The sequence below is a fragment of the Entelurus aequoreus genome, linkage group LG01 (genome assembly GCF_033978785.1).
Source record: "Entelurus aequoreus isolate RoL-2023_Sb linkage group LG01, RoL_Eaeq_v1.1, whole genome shotgun sequence".
In the NCBI taxonomy this organism is placed as follows: Eukaryota; Metazoa; Chordata; class Actinopteri; order Syngnathiformes; family Syngnathidae; genus Entelurus; species Entelurus aequoreus.
Window position 1 is genome coordinate 13762716 of NC_084731.1, and position 26216 is coordinate 13788931.

General features: G+C 41.5%; 1 protein-coding gene across 9 annotated transcripts in view; it reads left to right on the forward strand.

Moving 5' to 3' along the window:
* cita (citron rho-interacting serine/threonine kinase a) overlaps positions 1–25664 on the forward strand; it is a 113111-nt gene extending 87447 nt beyond the window's left edge. For 8 of the 9 annotated variants that reach the window (XM_062044130.1, XM_062044164.1, XM_062044156.1 and 5 more), the window contains 11 exons: positions 1869–1949; positions 2015–2150; positions 2303–2442; positions 2667–2759; positions 3863–3971; positions 4044–4172; positions 8899–8979; positions 9040–9118; positions 15546–15728; positions 20954–21341; positions 24730–25664. In XM_062044130.1, the coding sequence (XP_061900114.1) occupies positions 1869–1949; positions 2015–2150; positions 2303–2442; positions 2667–2759; positions 3863–3971; positions 4044–4172; positions 8899–8979; positions 9040–9118; positions 15546–15728; positions 20954–21341; positions 24730–24753 (1443 nt within the window). In that variant the 3' untranslated portion in view covers positions 24754–25664. Of the gene's footprint in view, positions 1–1868; positions 1950–2014; positions 2151–2302; positions 2443–2666; positions 2760–3862; positions 3972–4043; positions 4173–8898; positions 8980–9039; positions 9119–15545; positions 15729–16051; positions 16154–20953; positions 21342–24729 lie in introns of those variants that run through there. The other variant, XM_062044189.1, reaches the window with a different exon arrangement.
* Positions 25665–26216: the final 552 nt, after the last annotated feature.

Consider the following 26216-nt stretch of genomic DNA (forward strand, 5'->3'; position numbering starts at 1 on the left):
TTTACATTTCTTTTCGTTTCACTAAATAAAGGTTTATCAAATTGTAAAAACAGTGCATTTGTGGTAAGAAACAGTAAATTAAATCCCCTTACATTTATTAGATTAATAGAAATGTGTGCAAAATTGGAGCATAAGTGCCCTATAATAAAAGGAGCTGGTCTGATGTCTCGGTAAGGTGGCTCGCTGCAGTCAGACACATTTAAGAACTGTCTGCATTACTTTATTTACAATAAATACATTGATTGATTGATGTTTACTGATCGATTTTATAATCGTCCATGTCTGAATTATTTCCCCCCACCTTTAGCCGCTAGACTAGATCTGACCAATCAAAGTCTAAAACTAGATCTGACCAAACGATCGATTGAATGCTGGCCGGGGACGTTCTTTTCCAGTTTAGTTTAGATGAGCACACCATTTATGTCGGCATAGCTTGGCTCCAAGTTCCACAAGTCACACCGACCTCAGTCTCTCGGCTTCTGTCTGCGCCAACGTGTCATTCTCTCTTCCTGCTCGCTTCTGTATCAATCAATCCTCATTTGTCCAAAAATAGTCGTCTTTGTTGTCCGACACCAAGTCTGTCATGAATAAATGACGGTCGCATTTGTTGCTGGAAACGGATATAAATGCGCTGAGTAAATCATTTCTGGTAATGCTTAAAATATCCAAAATACGGTAAATATTGAACATATTACATATTGTTATATAGGTGTTTGTTACTACATTATTTATGTATATATATATATCTATATCTCCGGGTTGGGGAGGAGACCCTGCCCCAAGTGGAGGAGTTCAAGTACCTCGGAGTCTTGTTCACGAGTGAGGGAAGAGTGGACCGTGAGATCGACAGGCGGATCGGTGCGGCGTCTTCAGTAATGCGGACGCTGTATCGATCCGTTGTGGTGAGGAAGGAGCTGAGCCGGAAGGCAAAGCTCTCAATTTACCGCTCGATCTACGTTCCCATCCTCACCTATGGTCATGAGCTTTGGGTTATGACCGAAAGGACAAGATCACGGGTACAAGCGGCCGAAATGAGTTTCCTCCGCCGGGTGGCGGGTCTCTCCCTTAGAGATAGGGTGAGAAGCTCTGCCATCCTGGAGGAGCTCAAAGTAAAGCCGCTGCTCCTCCACATGGAGAGGATCCAGATGAGGTGGTTCGGGCATCTGCTCAGGATGCCACCCGAACGCCTCCCTAGGGAGGTGTTTAGGGCACGTCCGACCGGTAGGAGGCCACGGGGAAGACCCAGGACACGTTGGGAAGACTATGTCTCCCGGCTGGCCTGGGAACGCCTCGCGATCCCCCGGGAGGAGCTGGACGAAGTGGCTGGGGAGAGGGAAGTTTGGGCTTCCCTGCTTAGGCTGCTGCCCCTGCCACCCGACCTCGGATAAGCGGAAGAAGATGGATGGATATATACAGTATATATATATATATATATATATATATATATATATATATATATATATATATATATATATATATATATATATATATATATATATATATATATATATATATATATATATATATATATATATATATATATATATATTTGCAGTGTGTATATAAAACGTTGATGGAGGGCTTTGAAGGCTACAATGGTGACTTTCATTGGCTGCATTTTGCAAATGTTTTTTTAATCATCTTTACAATCCAAGAAAAAAAATGTGTGTTCTTGTCACTCATAATGATTGTAAACAATAATCAAAATTCTAAAGAAAAATAAAATAAAAGTGCAGTTCCCCTTTTAGTCGCTTTTTCTTTATTTTGTATTTGGGCAATTGGGTGACAGCTGCCGGTCTTTGTTTGCCGCACGCTGCTGATGTGCTGCCTAACTTCCCCCTCCTCTCATCTCTTTGGTGCCCTTACAGAAACTTCTAGGGAACTCCTTGCTGAAGTTGGAGGGTGACGACCGCTTGGACATCAACTGCACTTTGCCTCTCACTGACCAGGTTCTGACTTGCACTTAATAACCTTCAGGGTTCACATCCATGACTGTGGTTGTCCTTCACCTTAGCTGGTGCTGGTGGGCTCTGAGGAGGGCTTGTATGCTCTCAATGTCATAAAGAACTCTTTGACCCACATCCCGGGCCTGGCCTGCGTGTTCCAGATTCAGATCCTCAGAGAACTTGACAAGCTCTTGATGATCACGGGTTAGTGAATGAAGGTTTCTTTTTTTTTTAGGATTTAATTAAGAGTGGTTATCATTGAATTTATTGCGTATGTATGTGTTCCTTTTTGTGCTTCATGTATTTATTGTTTGGAAGATCCATAGTTCTATGACATCTATGAATGTGTCCTCCAGGAGAGGACCGAGCCTTGTGCTTGGTGGAGATCAAGAAGGTGAAGCAGTCTTTGTCCCAGTCCCATCTCCCAGCTCCACCTGACCTCAGTCCCTTCATTTTTGAGACGGTGAAGGGGTGCCACCTCTTCTCCTCCGGAAAGGCCAGTTCATTTATTTTCTTATGAACATTTAAACCAACCCGTCGATTGCGAAAATATTAGAGAAAAAAAAGTATTGATATGAGATCAGTGGTGGAAAAGGGCCTAATGACATTTTTTTATTGTCCCCTTTATTTTGGTGTTTTGTTAGCGGTACAAAAATATCGGTATAGGAACAGGCCTCATCACAACAATGGCTGATAGCTGAGTTCTTCTCTTTTTCACAGATTGACAATGGAATCTGTATTTGTGCCGCGATGCCCAATAAGATTACAATCCTACGACTTAATGAAAGCCTCAACAAGTTCTGCATCAGAAAGGTGAGTACGCCCCAAAGATACCAAGCTCAGCTAAAAGTTTAAAGGGGACCTACGATGACTTTCTTCTCTTCTGACTTATAAATGTTGTTACAATGATAAATCATAAGGTTCATGCCTTTTGGCGTGAGCTTGCACGCAGTTTTGGATGTTTCTGTTGGAGGGGTTCTGGTCACTTTGTGATGTCACCGCGAGGTGGACGCACTTATTTGGACATTAAGTCAAGCTCTTCAGGCTATGAGGAAACACACAAAAAGGTGTAGGCTAGAGTATTTTCATCTAGTTGTATAACACCAACATACAATGAGATACATGTTGCTAAAAGCTGAATTGATTGGTGAATCATGATATATACTCAACTATTTGTCAGGTTCAAACACTGATGACATCTATTAAACAAGACAAGAGGCAAAGAATTAAACAGAGACAGAATTCAATTTGGACTCAATATTGAGGAGAGTCGTCTGTACACTGTATACTTGCACAGTGTATCAGCACGCTCTGCCAAAAGATTGCACGCCTCCTTCTTTTATTTTGGACCCTCCCCGACCACATCGCCACCACTGTTTCCAAAGGACAAAGATCGCAAAAAGTTCACAGAAAAGGTCGTAAACAATTCACAGAAAAGGTCAGTTCAAAAAGAGTTTGTAAAATAGTTCCAAAAGACGTTCGTAAACCAGTTCAAAAAGGAGGTTCAAAAAGAGGTCGTCTGGAAATTGGGCAGATCCTGTCTTCTCTCCGCTTTGAAGTCCTTGGGTTAGAACAATATCTTTCTGTTGATTACCATACATGAAAGAACACAGGAAGACCTTCATCTTGCTCCCTGTCAATGTAACACAAAGTTTTTGTGATCGTTTAGAAACAATTATTCTAACACTATTTACATTAAATGATGATACTTTTGGTTTCATTTGTAATCTGGGAAGGCCTTTATCTTGCAGACAGATGCAAAAAACGGGTTGTAAAAGCTACTGAGGAGCAAAATGTACACTCAAGCATATCCAACAAATCACAAGGAAGTGTTTTAAATGTAAATTGAAATCATCGTAGGTCAGTTTTACGTCAAGAAGAAAGTGGTCTTTGTTGATTGTTGAATGTATTTGCAGGAAATTGAGACCTCGGAGCCCTGCAGCTGCATCCACTTCACGGGTTACAGTATCATCATTGGCACCAACAAGTTCTATGAGATTGAGATGAAGCAGTATGTGCTGGAAGGTCGGTCATCAGTCAGGACTCCTAGTTTCCTCGCTGCTTGTTTACACATCCTTCACTTATGTGTTCCCGCAGAGTTCCTGGATAAAAACGATGTGACGTTAGCCTCCGCTGTGTTCGCTGCATCCTCCCACAGCTTCCCCATATCCATCATCCAGGTCACCACGGCTCCTCAGAAGGATGAATACCTGCTGTGTTTCCACGGTTAGTAGAGCTGCGCCATTCAGTCGCATTTCATTTTGGGGAGGCTATCTATTCGAATTAGAATAGATTCAAAACAACTCTCGATTCAAAATCAATACTTGTTTTTAATAATATTGGGTGCCATATATATGATTAACTACATAATGAAAAATACTACAAAATAGACAAACAGTAGTGGTAGGGGTGTAACGGTACGTGTATTTGTATTGAACCGTTTCGGTACGGGGGTTTCGGTTCGGTTCGGAGGTGTACCGAAGGAGTTTCCACACGAACATATTAAGTAGCCGCCTCCGCTTCCTTCTGCCTCTGTTTCTGTCAGGACTCTACACAGCACCCAGCATTGTCCCACCCACACAACCATCTGATTGGATACAAACAGAGCGGTAACAGCCAATCAGCAGTGCGTATTCAGAGCGGTAACAGCCAATCAGCAGTGCATATTCAGAGCGCATGTAGTCAGTGCTTAGCGTTTAGCAGGTAAGCATCAGGCAGCGGACTCTCCCCAAATGATAATAAACACCTCCCAGTCAACTACTAGTAACATCACTATGAGCCCGTTGACCTTCTAGAAATATAAACAGCAGCTCAGCTCGCTCACAGTCCTGAATTGAGGTGAAGGCTAATTCGCTTTTAGCGTAACGTGTGTGTGTCTGCGTGTGTGTGTGTTACGGACAGCAAAGCCCTGTCTGTCTGTTATTTCACTTTACCTTTCTCTGTGTTGAAGCAGCAAAAAAGGACATTATGTTAAATGAAGAGTTTCTGTCTCTGATAGTTGATATAATAATGTAAGTGCATCATTAAGCCTACATGAACTCCATGGTGTTCAGGGATGAATAGTCTCTCCTATTGCTATTGTACTATTTTTTCAGCTATAGTTACATTAATCATTAGTAATGCAGCAGCCTAGTTTTGAATGGCAGGGTCCCTGCTATCACATGTTGATAAAAATATAACATTTACATAATAAAAATTAACTACAGGCTTCCCAAATGCTGTAGTAAATTAAGCATGATGAGTTGACTTGAAACTGTTTAATGTTGCACTTTTTATATGTAGAAGAAAAGTTTTGTCATTGTATTTAATCTGAGCAACAACTTGAGGCAGTTTAATGTTGATTAACGTGGGCAGAATTATTATAGTGTTCCCAATGTTAAAAGGATAAAGCCATTGTTTACACATTTGGTAAATAAATAACCAAAAAATGTATATTTTGTTGTTTTCTTACTGTACCGAAAATGAACCGAACCGTGACCTCTAAACGGAGGTACGTACCGAACCGAAATTTTTGTGTACCGTTACACCCCTAAGTAGTGGTGTCAAAAAAAAAATCGATTGTTAGACTAATCGTGATTCCTAATCAATTAAAAAAAAATCGATCCCATCTGTCCTGTGCAGCCACTCAGACACATCATATAGTAGATGTAGATGATCTAGATCTGTGTACACATTTACTTTAGAAAAGAAAAGTGTTGGATACTTCTCTTGTTGCCTTATTTGTATTTGACTTTATTAAATTTTTGGCTAGAATTTTATTCAACAAAATCACTTTTCTTTTAAGTAATATAGAAATTTATCAGAGTTGTTTATCTATTTTATGGAGGAGTGTAGTTCATCATAGAACTGGCACCCAATGTTGTTAAAAAAAAGTATTGATTTTTGAATCGTTACCCCCCCCAGACTCAAATGGAGTCGTGTGGTGCCCAAAGATTCACAGACTTGTGACATTACATGAATAGAATTCACTTGACTTGATTGTATCCATTTTATTTATGAAGTTACCATTTGACATATGCAGTCTTGTTTTGTTACACGGCAGTGTTACTACAAATCTTTATTTACTTGGCCAGTACAAACAGTAGGGGGGTCAAAAATATACATACGCTTTCGAATGAATCGCGATTCTTATTTGGAACAATTCTTAAATGATTCAAAAAATCCCAAAAATTATTTACTTTAAAACAGAGATGGCAGATAAATGCTTTAAAATGTAATATTGGAAATTATCGGTATCGGTTTCAACCTCCCGATATTCCCGGGAGACTCCTGAATTTCAGTGCACCTCCCGAAAATTTCCCGGGGCAACCATTATCCCGACTTTCTCCCGATTTCCACCCGGACAACATTATTGGGGGCGTGCCTTAAAGACACTGCCTTTAGCGTTCTCTCCATCCTGTCGTCACGCCCACTTTTCCTCCATACAAACAGCGTGCCGGCCCCGTCACATAATATATGCGGCTTCTACACCCACACAAGTGAATGCAAAGCATACTTGATCAACAGCCATACAGGTCACACTGAGGGTGGACGTATAAACAACTTTAACACTGTTACAAATATGCGCCACACTGTGAACCCACACCAAACAAGAATGACAAACACATTTTGGGAGAACATCCGCACCGTAACAAAACAGAACAAATACCCAGAACCCCTTGCAGCACTAACTCTTCCGGGACGCTACAATATACACCAAACCCTGCCCTTCAACCCCTTATTCAACAAAACTGGTTTTCTTTTAGGTAATATAGAAGTTGATAGGAGTTATTTATCTATTAATCCTAGAACTGGCACCCAATGTTATTAAACAAGTATAGATTTTTAATTGAGAATTGATTCTGAGTCGAATCGTTACCTTCAAGAATGGAATTGAATGGAATCGTGTGGTGTCCAAAGATTCACAATCCTAACAAACAACGCTGATATATTTTTATATTACTTAAAAGAAAGGTGGTTTTGTTGAATACAATTCTAGCCAAACATTTAATAAAGTCAAATACAAATAAGGCAACAAGAGAAATATCCAACACTTCTCTTTTGTAAAGTCAGTGTGTACACAGATCTAGATCATCTACATCTACTGTATGATTTGTCTGAGTGGCTGCACAGGACACATTCAAAACTATTGGAAATAGAATTTATTAAGAATCATTGCAAATAAGAATCACGATCATTTGAAAATCGATTGTTTTTGACACCCTTATTGTTTAGAGCTGTTTTCCACCACATGCCAAAGCAAAGTGCAAGAGTTCTAAATGGCACAGTCCAAGCCCCTACTAGTACCGTATTTTTCGGACTATAAGTCGCAGTTTTTTTCATAGTTTGGCCGGGGGTGCGACTTATACTCAGGAGCGACTTATGTGTGAAATGATTAACACATTAGCGTAAAATATCAAATAATATCATTTATCTCATTCACGTAAGAGACTAGACGTATAAGATTTCATGGGATTTAGCGATTAGGAGTGACAGATTGTTTGGTAAACGTATAGCATGTTCTATATCAAGGGTCACCAACGCGGTGCCCGCAGGCACCAGGTAGCCCGTAAGGACCAGATAAGTAGCCCGCCAGCCTGTTCTAAAAATAGCTCAAATAGCAGCACTTACCAGTGAGCTGCCTCTATTTTTTAAATTTTATTTGTTTACTAGCAAGCTGGTCTCGCTTTGCCCAACATTTTTAATTCTAAGAGAGACAAAACTCAAATAGAATTTGAAAATCCAAGAAAATATTTTAAAGACTTGGTCTTCACTTTAAATAAATTCATTATTTTTTTTACTTTGCTTCTTATAACTTTCAGAAAGACAATTTTAGAGAATAAATACAACCTTAAAAATTATTTTAGGATTTTTAAACACATATACCTTTTTACCTTTTGAATTCCTTCCTCTTCTTTCCTGACAATTTAAATCAATGTTCAAGTAAAAAAAAATGTTTTTATTGTAACGAATAATAAATACATTTTAATTTAATTCTTCATTTTAGCTTCTGTTTTTTCGACGAAGAATATTTGTGAAATATTTCTTCAAACTTATTATGATTAAAATTCAAAAAAATTATTCTGGCAAATCTAGAAAATCTGTAGAATCAAATTTAAATCTTATTTCAAGGTCTTTTGAATTTCTTTTAAAATTTGTGTTCTGGAAAATCTACAAGAAATAATGATTTGTCTTTGTTAGAAATATAGCTTGGTCCAATTTGTTATATATTCTAACAAAGTGTAGATTGGATTTTAACCTATTTAAAACATGTCATCAAAATTCTAAAATTAATCTTAATCAGGAAAAATTACTAATGATGTTCCATAAATTCTTTTTTTAAGTTTTTCTCTTCTTTTTTTCGGTTGAATTTTGAATTTTAAAGAGTCAAAATTGAAGATAAACTATGTTTCAAAATTTAATTGTCATTTTTTTCGTGTTTTCTCCTCTTTTAAACCGTTCAATTAAGTGTAAATATCATTAATTATTAATAATAACATAGAGTTAAAGGTAAATTGAGCAAATTGGCTATTTCTGGCAATTTATTTAAGTGTGTATCAAACTGGTAGCCCTTCGCATTAATCAGTACCCAAGAAGTAGCTCTTGGTTTCAAAAAGGTTGGTGACCCCTGTTCTATATGTTATAGTTATTTGAATGACTCTTACCATAATATGTTACGTTAACATACCAGGCACGTTCTCAGTTGGTTATTTATGCCTCATATAACGTACACTTATTCAGCCTGTTGTTCACTATTCTTTAGACATTTTAAATTGCCTTTCAAATGTCTATTCTTGGTGTTGGCTTTTATCAAATATATTTCCCCAAAAAATGCGACTTATACTCCAGTGCGACTTATATATGTTTTTTTCCTTCTTTATTATGCATTTTCGACCGGTGCGACTTATACTCCGAAAAATACGGTAGTTGGATTTGTATTTTTGCTTAACTTGATTCCACACATTTCTTGCAGAGTTTGGTGTGTTTGTGGACGCATACGGCCGCAGGAGCAGAAGTGATGACATCAAGTGGAGCCGACTGCCTCTGTCCTTTGGTGAGTTTGAGTCCGCGTGACTTTATTACAGCATATTAAATGTCAACTTGACCATTTCAGCCTATAGAGAGCCCTACCTGTTTGTCACCTACTTCAACTCTCTGGATGTGATTGAGATTCAGGGCCATGCTGCACTGGGGTAAGACTGTCACTATTACATATTATTGTCCTTACTTGCAATCATGGCAACGTCCTCTTGTAATGCATCTTATTAGATGATATGTGTACTTCTACACCAGAGGTGTCAGACTTGTTTTCACTGAGGGCCACATGGCAGTTACGGCTGCTGATGTAACAGTGAATAAATATGAATATAAATGTGTACAGTCGTCCCTCGCCACAACGCTTCAACAATTTAAAAATATATATATTTTACAACATTTTTGCCCTTTAATTAGGCATTTGCAAGCATAAAAATGGCCAAATGAAGTAAAAATAACAACAGTTTAGTAGTATTGTGGATCAGATGAGGCAACATTACTATGTATGGAACAAGACTATAGGGCCTTATTCCATGTCGCCAGGGCTCTCATAATGTTGAACATTTAGAACAGGGGTGTCAAACGTACGGCCCGAGGGCCGGATCAGGCCCGCGAACAGGTTTTATCCGGCCCGCGGGATGAGTTTGCTAAGTATAAAAATGAACCTGAAATTTTTGAATGAAAGAAACAGCTGTTCTAAATGTGTCCACTAGATGGCACAATAGCAATTCTTTGTATCTTTGTAGATGATGCTACATATGTACAAAATAAACCTCATGATGTTAGTACATCAGTCGAGGAAAATGATCAAACTGCATAAATAACATCTTGTAATTTGATTTTGATATCATTGTTTCATCTTGATAGATTGAAAATGAACACCAATGAGTTGACTGATGAACATTATCACATAATTTATTCAGAAAATATAAATAACGACAACAAAAGTATATATACTATTAACCGCAACAGGTAATTGTAAAAAAAACAACAACTTTATGATTTGTACAATTTCAGAATGTGCTTGTTCTATTTTTAAACAAATAAAACAATCTGAAGTTGTCTTTATTTTTAAGTTATCGTGCCGTGATTTTACCAGTCCGGCCCACTTGGGAGTAGATTTTTCTCCATGTGGCCCCCCATCTAAAATGAGTTTGACACCCCTGATTTAGAAGGTAGTAAACACATTTTTATGTTCTAGCTCAGAGGTGCCCACACTTTTTCTGCAGGCCAGATACTTTTCATTTGATCAAGTGGAGGGGATCATTCATACTTATCATTTATATTGATTTATTTATGAAAGAGAGGTTTGTGTTCACAAGTGAAAGGTGTTATATGATAATAAAAGCAAGATGAACATTCCTTTCTTTCATGAAGACAAGAATATAAGTTGGTATGATTGTGATGACTTGCATTGATTGGAATCAGACAGTATCAGTGTTGGGACTAACGCGTTACTTTGTAACGTCTTACTTTCGGCGGTAACTAGTAATCTAACGCGTTATTTTTTATATTCAGTAACTCAGTTACCGTTACTACATGATGCGTTACTGCGTTATTTTACGTTATTTTTTATGTAGTATCGGCTAGAAACTGAGAAGATCTGAGTGTGTTTTATTGCAGCGCTGCGGTAGAGGCGACAAGGAAGAGGCGCTGTGTGTGTGTGTGTGTGTGTGTGTGTGTGTGTGTGTGTGTGTGTGTGTGTGTGTGTGTGTGTGTGTGTGTGTGTGTGTGTGTGTGTGTGTGTGTGTGTGTGTGTGTGTGTGTGTGTGTGTGTGTGTGTGTGTGTGTGTGTGTGTGTGTGTGTGTGTGTGTGATGGGGCGTGTCTGTGTTTACTAACAAGTAGAGATGTCCGATAATATCGGTCTGCCGATATTATCAGCCGATAAATGCGTTAAAATGTAATATCGGAAATTATCGGTATCGGTTTTTTTATTATCAGTATCGTTTTTTTTTGTTTTTTGTTGTTTTTTTTAAATTAAATCCACATAAAAAACACAAGATACACTTACAATTAGTGCACCAACCCAAAAAACCTCCCTCCCCCATTTACACTCATTCACACAAAAGGGTTGTTTCTTTCTGTTATTAATATTCTGGTTCCTACATTATATATCATTATATATCAATACAGTCTGCAAGGGATACAGTCCGTAAGCACACATGATTGTGCGTGCTGCTGGTCCACTAATAGTACTAACCTTTAACAGTTCATTTTACAAATTTTCATTAATTACTAGTTTCTATGTAACTGTTTTTATATTGTTTAACTTTCTTTTTTATTCAAGAAAATGTTTTTAATTTATTTATCTTATTTTATTTGATTCATTTTTTTAAAAAGTACCTTATCTTCACCATACCTGGTTGTCCAAATTAGGCATTAATTACTAGTTTCTATGTAACTGTTTTTATATTGTTTTACTTTCTTTTTTATTCAAGAAAATGTTTTTAATTTATTTATGTTATTTTATTTTATTCATTTTTTTTAAAAGTACCTTATCTTCACCATACCTGGTTGTCCAAATTAGGCATAATAATGTGTTAATTCCACGACTGTATATATCGGTTGATATCGGTATCGGTAATTAAAGAGTTGGACAATATCGGCATATCGGCAAAAAGCCATTATCGGACATCCCTACTAACAAGACATCATGGCGAAGCCCGAAGTCGAGTTTCTTAACATGGAGATATTCTCACTACTTTTATTTTGTCGACCACAAAGAAAAGAACATTTTAGTTAAATGTAAGTTGTGTCTTGGATCAAAGATCCTATCCTACCGATTCAAATCTGCTGAAACAGCTGAAAAAGCAACATGCTTCGACGAAGCTAGTAAAGCATACTTGCCAACCCTCCCGTTTTTACCGGGAGACTCCCGGTATTCAGCGCCTCTCCCGATAACCTCCCGGCAGAAATTTTCTCCCGACAAACTCCCGGTATTCAGCCGGAGCTGGAGGCCACGCCCCCTCCAGCTCAGTGCGGACCTGAGTGAGGACAGCCTGTTCTCACGTCCACTTTCCCACAATATAAACAGCTTGCCTGCCCAATGACGTCATACCTGTAGAATGATCGAGGGCGAGTTCTTGGTTTCTTATGTGGGTTTATTGTTAGGCAGTTTCATTAACGTCCTCCCAGCGCGGTAACAACACACAACAACAGCAGTCACGTTTAGTCTACCGTAAAGCAGTTCGTCTGCCGTAAACAGCAATGTTGTGACACTCTTAAACAGGACAATACTGCCATCTACTGGATAGCCTCCAGAACACTGAAATTCAAGTATTTCTTTTATTTATATGTATAATAAAATAAAATTTAAAACATTTAAAAAAAAATACATATTATATATATATATATATATATATATATATATATATATATATATATATATATATATATATATATATATATATATATATATATATATATATATATATATATATATATATATATATATATATATATATAGCTAGAATTCACTGAAAATCAAGTATTTCATACATATATATATATGTATATATATATATATATATATATATATTTATATATGTATATATGAAATACTTGAGTTGGTGAATTCTAGCTTAAATATATTCCCCTCTTTACCACGCCTAACTAAGTTAGTAACTGAGTTACTTTTGAAATAAAGTAACTAGTAACTGTAACTAGTTACTGGTTTTCAGTAACTAACCCAACACTGGACAGTAGTGATGATAATGTCCACATTTTCAAATGGAGGACAAAAAAAAGTCCTCCTTTCTGTCCAATACCACATGAAAGTTTGTCCAGTTTCCATACTCCTTTTTATACACTTTACAAGAAATACATTGCTAGCTTTCTGAGACTCTTATTTTGTTAGCGCAGGCAGGATGGAGCAGTACTTTTATTGTGAAGACAGGAACTGTGCGGTCGGTCTTTAGAGTTTTGACGGCAGGTACGGCGCGAGAGTCTGTTGAAATAAAAAGTGTTTCTCGCCTTCCTGTTGGTCGTTTTTTTCTTAATAATGATCTGGCAGCAGCCATCTCACAAGACCCTCGGGTGTTGTGGATGTCAATCACGTGACCAAAGTCACGTCTTGGTGGAGATTGATGATCACTCATTTTTAGGTCTATTTTTTAAATGCCTGGCTGGATCGACTGACACACCCTCCGCCATGGACTGACACACCCTCCGCCATGGACTGACACACCCTCCGCCATGGACTGACACACCCTCTGCCATCGACTGACACACCCTCCCCCATCGACTGACACACCCTCCGCCATGGACTGACACACCCTCCGCCATGGACTGACGCACCCTCCACCATCGACTGACACACCCTCCGCCATGGACTGACACACCCTCCGCCATGGACTGACACACCCTCCACCATGGACTGACACACCCTCCCTCATCGACTGACTCACCCTCTGCCATCGACTGACACACCCTCCACCATGGACTGACACACCTTCCACCATGGACTGACACACCTTCCACCATGGACTGACACACCCTCCACCATGGACTGACTCACCCTCTGCCATCGACTGACACACCCTTTGCCATTGACTTGACACACCCTTCACCATGGACTGACACACCCTCCACCATGGACTGACACACCCTCCACCATGGACTGACTCACCCTCTGCCATTGACTGACACACCCTTTGCCATCGACTTGACACACCCTCCACCATGGACTGACACACCTTCCACCATGGACTGACACACCCTCCGCCATCGACTGACACACCCTCCGCCATGGACTGACGCACCCTCCACCATGGACTGACACACCCTCCACCATGGACTGACACACCCTCCACCATGGACTGACACACCCTCCACCATGGACTGACACACCCTGCACCATGGACTGACACAACCTCCACCATGGACTGACACACCCTCCGCCATCAACTGACACACCCTTTGCCATCGACTGACACACCTTCCACCATGGACTGACACACCCTCCGCCATCGACTGACACACCCTCCGCCATCGACTGACACACCCTCCACCATGGACTGACGCACCCTCCACCATGGACTGACACACCCTCCACCATGGACTGACACACCCTCCACCATGGACTGACACACTCTGCCATCGACTGACACACCCTCCGCCATCGACTGACACACCTTCCACCATCGACTGACACACCCTCCGCCATCGACTGACACACCCTTTGCCATCGACTGACACACCCTCCACCATGGACTGACACACCTTCCACCATGGACTGACACACCCTCCACCATGGACTGACACAACCTCCACCATGGACTGACACACCCTCCACCATCGACTGACACACCCTCCGCCATCGACTGACACACCCTTTGCCATGGACTGACACCCCCTCCGTCCATGGACTGACACACCCTCCGCCATGGACTGACACACCTTCCACCATGGACTGACACACCCTCCGCCATGGACTGACACACCCTCCGCCATCGACTGACACACCCTCCGCCATCGACTGACTCACTCTCCACCATGGACTGACACACCCTCCACCATGGACTGACACACCCTCCACCATGGACTGACACACCCTGCGCCATCAACTGACTCACCCTCCGCCATCGACTGACACACCCTCCGCCATGGACTGACACACCCTGCGACATCAACTGACTCGCCCTCCGCCATCAACTGACTCACCCTCCGCCATCGACTGACACACCCTCCGCCATGGACTGACACACCCTGCGACATCAACTGACACACCCTGCGACATCAACTGACTCACCCTCCGCCATCAACTTACTCACCCTCCGCCATCGACTGACACACCCTCCGCAATCGACTGACACACCCTGCGACATCAACTGACTCACCCTCCGCCATCAACTGACTCACCCTCCGCCATCGACTGACACACCCTCCACCATGGACTGACACACCCTCCACCATGGACTGACACACCCTCCACCATGGACTGACACACCCTCCGCCATCGACTGACACACCCTCCGCCATCGACTGACACACCCTGCACCATCGACCGCTATCTCGCCATGGACGTAACGGGCACCCCTGCTCTAGCTATTAAAAATATTTCATTTATAACTAATGATTCCTACTTTGCAGAAATTCATTCATCACGGTCATGTCTGGAACCAATTAATAGCGATAAGCAAGATATTGCTGTCATCACCTCATGATGTTTTTACACAACTGCCTATTCATTTATTATATCTTTTACTAGCCAATTGATGGATCATTTGCTGTGAAATCAGAAGTCAAGTTGACAAGCAGATCTTTAAGGATTGTTCATGACTTTGGAATATCTTGTTGCATGTTCAAGTTTAGAAGAATTGTTTGGTATTTATCAAAGCTCTGCGTCTACCTACTCCTTTTCGGACATGTTGAGTTTTTCCATTGTGATCCAGTGTTCCCTTAAAGGCATCTTCCAAATTAACTCAAACAAAAATGTGTGATTGCATTCTGTCAAAAGTGAAAGAAGAACTACATTTAGCAGGAAAGATGAAGTGCTTTATTGACGTATATTATTTCCAGGTTTTGGTGGAACACATACAATGATGTGGCCCTCGGCTCTTAAACTGTCCTCTTGTCTTCCCAGGTGTCACTCCTACGCTCACCTGGACATCCCTAACCCACGCTACCTCGGCCCGGCCATCTCCTCCGGCGCCATCTACTTGGCCTCGTCCTACCAGAACAAATTACGAGTCATCTGCTGCAAAGGCAACTTGATCCAGAACCAGGACGGTGGAGGAGACCTGCAGCGTAGCGGCTCGGGGCGCAGGTGAGGGTGGTAGTGGTGTTTATGTTGGACTCACCATCTCACCCACTGTTTTATTTCCTGTTTCTTCCTTCAGCAAGTCTAATTAGTCATGTCTCGATTACTGACAATGACGTTATTGACCAGGAGTCAAAGTAACAACAAACTTTGGTTGAGCTTTTGGTAGCTGAAGGAAGAAATAGTGAAAGTAACTCTCATTACCAGGGCCTCTTGGAGTGGGACTAGTGGAGGGCACACGGGTGTAGTTGGCACTGCAGGGCACAGGTGGGGGTGGTTAGTTTTAGTGTGGTGTGTTGCAGTAACACCCGCATTCTTCTTCTTTGCAGGAGGAAGAATTCATTTTTCATTTGCAGTAAATGTTAAGGTCAATTAAAGTGCCTCGTGTGAGAGTTGAACATTTGGAATAAAGACTACTTTGATGTGATGAAGTACGTGAATGTTTGTTATTAATGCAGACTTACTCTTGTCTTCGTTACTCAACATGACAAATATGTTTGCATCTTCTTCTCACTTCATCAGCTGGTCCAATCAATTTGACCGTGGTCAACCACACCAAGTCCTGCAGTGCCAAACAACACCCACCACTATGCACAGGTCACAGCTGGGGTCATCTGCATATTAGGGGTGTGCCACAGTACGTAGCTGTGTGTCAGGTTCAAACACTGATGACATCTATTAAACAGACAAGAAGCAAGGAATCATGCAGAGACAGAGTTCAATTTAGCTCATGAGGAGAACGCATGGAGCTGCGCCCTTAATCACAGTCTCGCCCTACGCTCTAAGGTTCAGCTCCTGCGTCCCTCTATTTATTCAGGAGTTCCACAGTCAACAACACTAAGGCCACCTCTAAAAGGAGTGGTCACATATATTATGCAAAGCAGGTGCAGGGCACACGATACGTGACGGAATGTGCTGGGGCCTTGTGATTTCGCCTTGTCCCCGCTTCGTCTGCGTGTTGTCATCTTATCTTTGTTGAGGTCGTTGAAGTCCTTTGCTGCTAGCGGGCTAAAACAGAGGTAACATCTACGGCTGAGGCCACCCCTCAGACAAGAAGTCTTTGTCCTTGCACAGATTAGAAAAGTTCAACTTGAGCACAATAGCTAAATAACTAAAGCAACGGACTTTAAGCATACTAAAGTTAGTGTGATAATATATACATAATTATTCTAACACTGTGGTCATCTACATATTAGGGTTGTGTCACAGTACGTAGCTGTGGTCATCTACATATTAGGGGTGTGTCACAGTACATAGCTGTGGTCATCTACATATTAGGGGTGTGCCACAGTACATAGCTGTGGTCATGTGTACATATTAGGGGTGTGTCACAGTACGTAGCTGTGGTCATCTACATATTAGGGGTGTGTCACAGTACGTAGCTGTGGTCATCTACATATTAGGGGTGTGTCACAGTACATAGCTGTGGTCATCTACATATTAGGGGTGTGCCACAGTACGTAGCTGGGGTCATCTACATATTAGGGGTGTGTCACAGTACGTAGCTGTGGTCATGTGTACATATTAGGGGTGTGTCACAGTACATAGCTGTGGTCATCTACATATTAGGGGTGTGTCACAGTACATAGCTGTGGTCATCTACATATTAGGGTTGTGTCACAGTACGTAGCTGTGGTCATCTACATATTAGGGGTGTGTCACAGTACGTAGCTGTGGTCATCTACATATTAGGGGTGTGTCACAGTACATAGCTGTGGTCATCTACATATTAGGGGTGTGCCACAGTACATAGCTGTGGTCATGTGTACATATTAGGGGTGTGTCACAGTACGTAGCTGTGGTCATCTACATATTAGGGGTGTGTCACAGTACGTAGCTGTGGTCATCTACATATTAGGGGTGTGTCACAGTACATAGCTGTGGTCATCTACATATTAGGGGTGTGCCACAGTACGTAGCTGGGGTCATCTACATATTAGGGGTGTGTCACAGTACGTAGCCGTGGTCATGTGTACATATTAGGGGTGTGTCACAGTACATAGCTGTGGTCATCTACATATTAGGGGTGTGTCACAGTACATAGCTGTGGTCATCTACATATTAGGGGTGTGTCACAGTACGTAGCTGTGGTCATCTACATATTAGGGGTGTGCCACAGTACATAGCTGTGGGCATCTACATATTAGGGGTGTGCCACAGTACATAGCTGTGGTCATCTACATATTAGGGGTGTGTCACAGTACATAGCTGTGGTCATCTACATATTAGTGGTGTGTCACAGTACGTAGCTGTGGTCATCTACATATTAGGGGTGTGTCACAGTACATAGCTGTGGTCATCTACATATTAGGGGTGTGCCACAGTACGTAGCTGTGGTCATGTGTACATATTAGGGGTGTGTCACAGTACGTAGCTGTGGTCATCTACATATTAGGGGTGTGTCACAGTACGTAGCTGTGGTCATCTACATATTAGGGGTGTGTCACAGTACGTAGCTGTGGTCATCTACATATTAGGGGTGTGTCACAGTATATAGCTGTGGTCATCTACATATTAGGGGTATGTCACAGTACATAGCTGTGGTCATCTACATATTAGGGGTGTGTCACAGTACATAGCTGTGGTCATCTACATATTAGGGGTGTGTCACAGTACATAGCTGTGGTCATCTACATATTAGGGGTGTGCCACAGTACATAGCTGTAGTCATGTGTACATATTAGGGGTGTGTCACAGTACATAGCTGTGGTCATCTACATATTAGGGGTGTGTCAGAGCACGTAGCTGTGGTCATCTACATATTAGGGGTGTGTCACAGTACATAGCTGTGGTCATCTACATATTAGGGGTGTGCCACAGTACATAGCTGTGGTCATCTACATATTAGGGGTGTGTCACAGTACGTAGCTGTAGTCATGTGTACATATTAGGGGTGTGTCACAGTACGTAGCTGTGGTCATCTACATATTAGGGGTGTGTCACAGTACATAGCTGTGGTCATCTACATATTAGGGGTGTGCCACAGTACATAGCTGTGGTCATCTACATATTAGGGGTGTGTCACAGTACGTAGCTGTAGTCATGTGTACATATTAGGGGTGTGTCACAGTACATAGCTGTGGTCATCTACATATTAGGGGGGTGTCAGAGCACGTAGCTGTGGTCATCTACATATTAGGGGTGTGTCACAGTACGTAGCTGTGGTCATCTACATATTAGGGGGGTGTCACAGTACGTAGCTGTGGTCATCTACATATTAGGGGTGTGTCACAGTACGTAGCTGTGGTCATCTACATATTAGGGGTGTGTCACAATACGTAGCTGTGGTCATCTACATATTAGGGGTGTGTCACAATACGTAGCTGTGGTCATCAACATATTAGGGGTGTGTCACAATACGTAGCTGTGGTCATCTACATATTAGGGGTGTGTCACAATACGTAGCTGTGGTCATCTACATATTAGGGGTGTGTCACAGTACGTAGCTGTGGTCATCTACATATTAGGGGTGTGTCACAGTATGTAGCTGTGGTCATCTACATATTAGGGGTGTGTCACAGTACGTAGCTGTGGTCATCTACATATTAGGGGTGTGTCACAGTATGTAGCTGTGGTCATCTACATATTAGGGGTGTGTCACAGTACGTAGCTGTGGTCATCTACATATTAGTGGTGTGTCACAGTACATAGCTGTGGTCATCTACATATTAGTGGTGTGTCACAGTACATAGCTGTGGTCATCTACATATTAAAGGTGTGCCACACTACATAGCTGTGGTCATCTACATATTAGGGGTGTGCCACAGTACGTAGCTGTGGTCATGTGTGCATATTAGGGGTGTGCCGCTCCACCAACAATTATGGCTGATTTTCATGTGATCACCATTGCTGATCATTGAATGCCAATCACAAACACAGATCCCCTCTGGGTGTTGTTCCTCTCAGGGAATAAAACACATTGGTCGATCCCAAGTTCTTTTGGATGACATATACAGGTATGTTGAGTAAAAAGGACCCCAGAGACAGAATGGTACAATACCAAGTTTTACTGAAGCTTTAGGAGACCAGCTCTTACAATGCAACCATAGCATCAGCAAGCGAGGTCTTAATCTAAATAAAAAAGAGTCCGCTTATGTAGAGTGAAAACGGCCCCTCTCGCCCAGAAAGGAGCACAGCTGCTTCTTCAAAACAGGTAAGGAACTGGCCAAAACAGCTCTTGTCTCAAAGTACTGTCACCACCTGTTACATCGCACCCTGACTTATTTTGACTTTTTTGATGGTTTTCCTGTGTGTAGTGTTTCAGTTCTTGTCTTGCGCTCCTATTTTGGTGGCTTTTTTTCTTTTTTTGGTATTTTCCTGTAGCAGTTTCATGTCTGCCTTTGAGCGATATTTCCTGCATCTACTTTGTCAAAGCAATCAAGACTATTTTGGTTGTTTTTATCCTTCTTTGTGGGGACATTGTTGACTGTCATGTCATGTTCGGATGTACATCGTGGACGCCGTCTTTGCTCCACAGTAAGTCTTTGCTGTCGTCCAGCATTCTGTTTTTGTTTACTTTGTAGCCAGTTCAGTTTTAGTTTAGTTCTGCATAGCCTTCCCTAAGCTTCCATGCCTTTTCTTAGGGGCACTCACCTTTTGTTTATTTTTGGTTCAAGCATTAGACACCTTTTTACTTGCACAATGTTCCCGACATCTCCAAAGCAATTTGCTACCTGCTGCCACCTACTGATATGGAGGAGTATTACACGGTTACTCTGCCCAGCTCTAGACAGCACCGACACATCATTTGCAGACTATAATTACTGCTTTGCAAAAAATATTTTTAGCCCAAATAGGTGAAATTAGATCATCTCCCACGGCACACCAGACTGTATCTCACGGCACACTAGTGTGCCGCGGCACAGTGGTTGAAAAACACTGATCTACACCACAGTACATACCTGTGATCAGAATCAGCAGCATTAAAACCCTGATGGAAACAACCTAGCAAATATGGAACTATTTAAGTTCAAGTTAAAGTACCAATGACTGTCACACACACACTAGGTGTGGCAAAATGATTCTCTGCATTTGACCCATCACCCTTGATCACCCCCTGGGAGGTGAGGGGAGCAGTGAGCAGCAGCAGGGACCTCTTCTGAGATACAGTAACTTCTGTCATTGAGTAATCCTGCACTGAAGTCATGATTCCTTGTTGATGGTACGGAACAATTCAGATGCAATATGTGTTTGTGACCCCTTTTGTTACCTCTTGCTTCTGTCCCTCACAGCCCTAACAAACGCGGGCCTCCTTCCTACAACGAGCACATCTCCAAAAGACTGGCAGGCAACCCCCTCACCCACGGGGAGCCGGGCACACCCCACCGCTACCGAGAGGCCCGCACAGAGTTCCGTCGCGACAAGTCCCCCAGCCGTCCTCTGGAGCGAGAGAAGTCTCCTGGCAGAATGCTGGAGAGCCGGATGGCGGGGTCTCCCGGCAGGGCCATGGCCGACCCCCGACTGGAGCGCTCCCCGGCCAGGGCCATGGCGGACCCCCGCATGGAGCGCTCGCCCGGGCGCATGATGGACGTTCGCAGGGAGAGATCTCCGGGACGCTTTGAAGAGCGCCAAAGGCTTCATACTGGATCTGGACGCACGCCCATCAATCCTGTTACCAAGGTCTGTAGTCTGGATGATTATCTTCTAGTGCAGGGGTCACCAACGCGGTGCCCGCGGGCATCAGGTAGCCCGTAAGGACCAGATGAGTAGCCCGCTGGCCTGTTCTAAAAATAGCTCAAATAGCAGCACTTACCAGTGAGCTGCCTCTATTTTTTAAATTGTATTTATTTACTAGCAAGCTGGTCTCGCTTTGCCTGACATTTTTAATTCTAAGAGAGACAAAACTCAAATAGAATTTGAAAATCCAAGAAAATATTTTAAAGACTTGGTCTTCACTTGTTTAAATAAATTCATTATTTTTTTTACTTTGCCTCCTATAACTTTCAGAAAGACAATTTTAGAGAAAAAAATACAACCTTAAAAAGGATTTTAGGATTTTTAAGCACATATACCTTTTTACCTTTTAAATTCCTTCCTCTTCTTTCCTGACAATTTAAATCAATGTTCAAGTAAATGTATTTTTTTTATTGTAAAGAATGATAAATACATTTTAATTTAATTCTTCATTTTAGTTCTGTTTTTTCGATGAAGAATATTTGTAAAATATTTCTTCAAACTTATGATTAAAATTCAAAAAAAATTCTTCTGGCAAATCTAGAAAATCTGTAGAATCAAATTTAAATCTTATTTCAAAGTCTTTTGATTTTCTTTTAAAATTTTTGTTCTGGAAAATCTAGAAGAAATAATGATTTGTCTTTGTTGGAAATATAGCTTGGTCCAATTTGTTATATATTCTAACAAAGTGCAGATTGTACTTTAACCTATTTAAAACATGTCATCAAAATTCTAAAATTAATCTTAATCAGGAAAAATGACTAATGATGTTCCATAAATTATTTTTTTTATTTTTTCAAAAAGATTCGAATTAGCTAGTTTTTCTCTTCTTTTTTTCGGTTGAATTTTGAATTTTAAAGAGTCGAAATTGAAGATAAACTATGTTTCAAAATTTTATTGTCATTTTTTTCGTGTTTTCTCCTCTTTTAAACCGTTCAATTAAGTGTAAATATCATTAATTATTAATAATAACATAGAGTTAAAGGTAAATTGAGCAAATTGGCTATTTCTGGCAATTTATTTAAGTGTGTATCAAACTGGTAGCCCTTCGCATTTATCAGTACCCAAGAAGTAGCTCTTGCTTTCAAAAAGGTTGGTGACTCCTGCTCTAGTGTGTGATTTATGCAACGCTGGGGATTTAACTTTAATAGAAGATTTTCCAACGCTTTAAAGTGGCTTCTTTCCAACCTTTGGGAAGGAGCCAGCAGCTTTCTCCGGTATTTATGCTAATTTCATCTCTTTCCTTCGTATTTACCATGAATATTTCATAACGCTACCATAATCCTCTTGTGTTTGACACTTTTATAGCAGCACGTCATTTCCTCCTGCAGACAGCATGTTCATACACCTTATTCAACACTGCAAGTTCTGAGCTCCTACAAGTCACACTTCAAAATGCTGTTGTGCATCACGCAAACCAAGACCTTGGCTTATGGAGACTTTAGCTAGATAATTCACTCCAGTGTTTGGTTTCAAGAGAAAAGAGGAAATATAATCGCTAACATCAGATCAATTAAAACATCCGTCCATTTTCTACCGCTTGTCCCTTTCGGGTCGCAGGGGGTGCTGGAGCCTATCTCGGCTGCATTCCGGGTTCAAACCCCGGCCGAGTCATACCAAAGACTATCAAAATGGGAGCCATTACCTCCCTGCTTGGCACTCAGCATCAAGGGTTGGAATTGGGGGTTAAATCACCAAAAATTATTCCCGGGCGCGGCCACCGCTGCTGCTCACTGCTCCCCTCACCTCCCAGGGGGTGATCAAGGGTGATAGGTCAAATGCAGAGAATAATTTCGCCACACTTAGTGTGTGTGTGACAATCATTGGTACTTTAACTTTTTAATCAGCAGTCGATCACATGATTTTTTTTTTCACAAAAATGGGCCGATACTAATCGGTGAGTGATTGATTGGCACATCCTTCATTCATACACAAAGTGGTCAAATCGTCAATTCTACACAACATAACTAATTAAGTTAAAGTGCCAATGATTGTCACACACACACACACACTAGGTGTGGTGAAATGTGTCCTCTGCATTTGACCCATCCCCTTGTTCACCCCCTGTGAGGTGAGCAGTGAGCAGCAGTGGTGTCCGCGCCCGGGAATCATTTTTGGTGATTTAACCCCCAATTCCAACCCTTGATGCTGAGTGCCAAGCAGGGAAGCAATGGCTCCCATTTTTATAGTCTTTGGTATGACTCGGCCGCTCTAACCACTAGGCCACTGAGCAGGTGTGTGAGTAGTGTTGCGTCGGACCAGTTCTTCCTCCCAGGGAATCTAAGTTGCTGGTCAATCCCAAATTCTTTCGATGACATATATGCTGAGTAAGAAGGACCATCAAGACAGAATTGGAATATTTTCAAGTTTTACTAAAGCTTTAGGAGATCAGTTTAACCAATACATTCATATCGGCTACTCCAGTTGATCTGGCATTCCAACGGAAAAGCCAACTCCTTTGCGCACAAAGAAAACCCCCCATCTCAACACTGATAAGGAAAGAGTGGGTGTTGTGTTTCACATTCCTGATGCTTTAAGACACTAAACAGACAATCTGAAGACAAAGAGAGACTGGTAGAATATACAAAGGAAAAGTACTAGCTACTCTAAACATGGCTATGTAAAAAGAAAGAACTCTTAAACATACACTACCGTTCAAAAGTTTGGGGTCACATTGAAATGTCCTTTTTTTTAAGGAAAAGCACTGTACTTTTCAATGAAGATAACTTTAAACTAGTCTTAACTTTAAAGAAATACACTCTGCTTATGTGGTAAATGACTATTCTAGCTGCAAATGTCTGCTTTTTGGTGCAATATCTACATAGGTGTATAGAGGCCCATTTCCAGCAACTATCACTCCAGTGTTCTAATGGTACAATGTGTTTGCTCATTGGCTCAGAAGGCTAATTGACGATTAGAAAACCCTTGTGCGATCATGTTCACACATCTGAAAACAGTCTAGCTCGTTACAGAAGCCACAAAACGGACCTTCCGTTGAGCAGATTGAGTTTCTGGAGCATCACATTTGTGGGGTCAATTAAACGCTCAAAATGGCCAGAAAAAGAGAACTTTCATCTGAAACTCGACTTGTCTTAGAAATGAAGGCAAATCCACAAAATTGTTTGGGTGACCCCAAACTTTTGAACGGTAGCGTATATGCATCCTCCACAGTGTTAGAATATCACATGCCAGGTAGATAATTAGCAACCAGTATCGCACCGATGAAGGTTTTTTTTGATGGAACAGATGATGACAACTGAACAACCTCCCCTAATAATGCCACTTTATTGGTTGTTGTATGAGTTCTATTGATTGCTTGCCTTTTATCAAACAGGTGTGGGACCAGTCGTCCGTCTAGGAGCCCCGCCTGTCCCAACCAAACACTGCCACCCTTCTTTTTCATCCACACCCAAGAAACAACTGTAGCTTCCTGAAGAGAGCGAGGTAGTCAGATTCGGCTCGCGTCCAACTTTCCCCAGCAGGGTGTTTGAGACTAGAAGAGCACAGCTGTAGCAAAGTCACATGTTGATTTATTTCCCCCTCAAACCAGGAGTTATGTTGGGCAATCATTATCAGCTGATTACAATCACCACTATTTGGTTGCTGTTTAAAAATGTACAAGTCCATTTAAAAAAGCCACAAATGGGGAGGGTTGTCTTCTTGGAGGACACTAAAACTGCACTACCCACAATGCCGAGCCACCATGAAGCATGCAGGACCTCTCTGACTGTAAATAGAGCAGACATACTTTTATATAAATATATATATATATATATTGAGAAGGAACTTAAGCCGTGTCTATTTTTGTTAAAAAAAAACACAAAAGGTGTCCTCCTGAATGTGTAAGAAGTGTTTGATCAGCGTGAGTGATTGTGGCACTTCATCTGTCAAGTGGCAAGACTCAGCTCACCTTACAAGAAAACAAAAAGATTGAAGTTTGACTTCACTCTCCGTACATCCGTGGACGCTTTGTGACGTGCAGCTCGTCTTCTGCTTCCATTTGAACGCCTCCATTCATCCAGAAGAGAATCTCCACCAGCTAATTGTATCAAAGTGATCTTCGTGTCGTGGACTGATACACAAACATTCTCCACGTCAAATTGAATGTATCGGTCGAAAGAATCTTCAACAAATGCACAAGTTTCCTGCTGACTTACTTTTATTTTGCTACTTTGAAAGCTGTATATTTCATTTCACTGATCGTAATATGATATTGATGTCTGCTAACAACAAATGTTTTATTAGACTTCCTGCTAGAGATATTAAAAACATCCATTCACTTTTCTGCCGCCTTTTTCCTGAGCCTCCACTGAGTGTGAGCATTTGTCCCTCGCCTTGTTCTATTTGGAGTGGCCAGCCTGCAGAGACAATGCTCCGTCATTCCAGCCACTCTAGCTTTTGGCCCTCGGGGTAACAATAACTGTGTTCACATTATGTGGTGACATGACACCCCTGACATCTGCTGCTCGCCCATCAACACCATTTGATTTGACAGCACAGTCTCTTTATATAGCCCACACACAGGGTGACACCTCCTCATTCAAGTCGTCTTTACACGCTCTCACTTTTCTTGACCCCAGAAGCCCAAGTCATAATGTGCAGACATTGTAAGGATGTGTTTCATTTGCTGCTGACACACGAGCACGCCTCCGCTGGTTATCTACTCGAGTGTCAATCATGGGACTAATGAGGTGGTAACACCGCCTCTATAAATGACTCTTAATAAGGCCAAACTACATATACTGAATCAATAACCTGACATTTTTAAAAGGGGAACTGCACTTTTCTTGGGGTATTTTGTCTATAATTCACAACCTTATG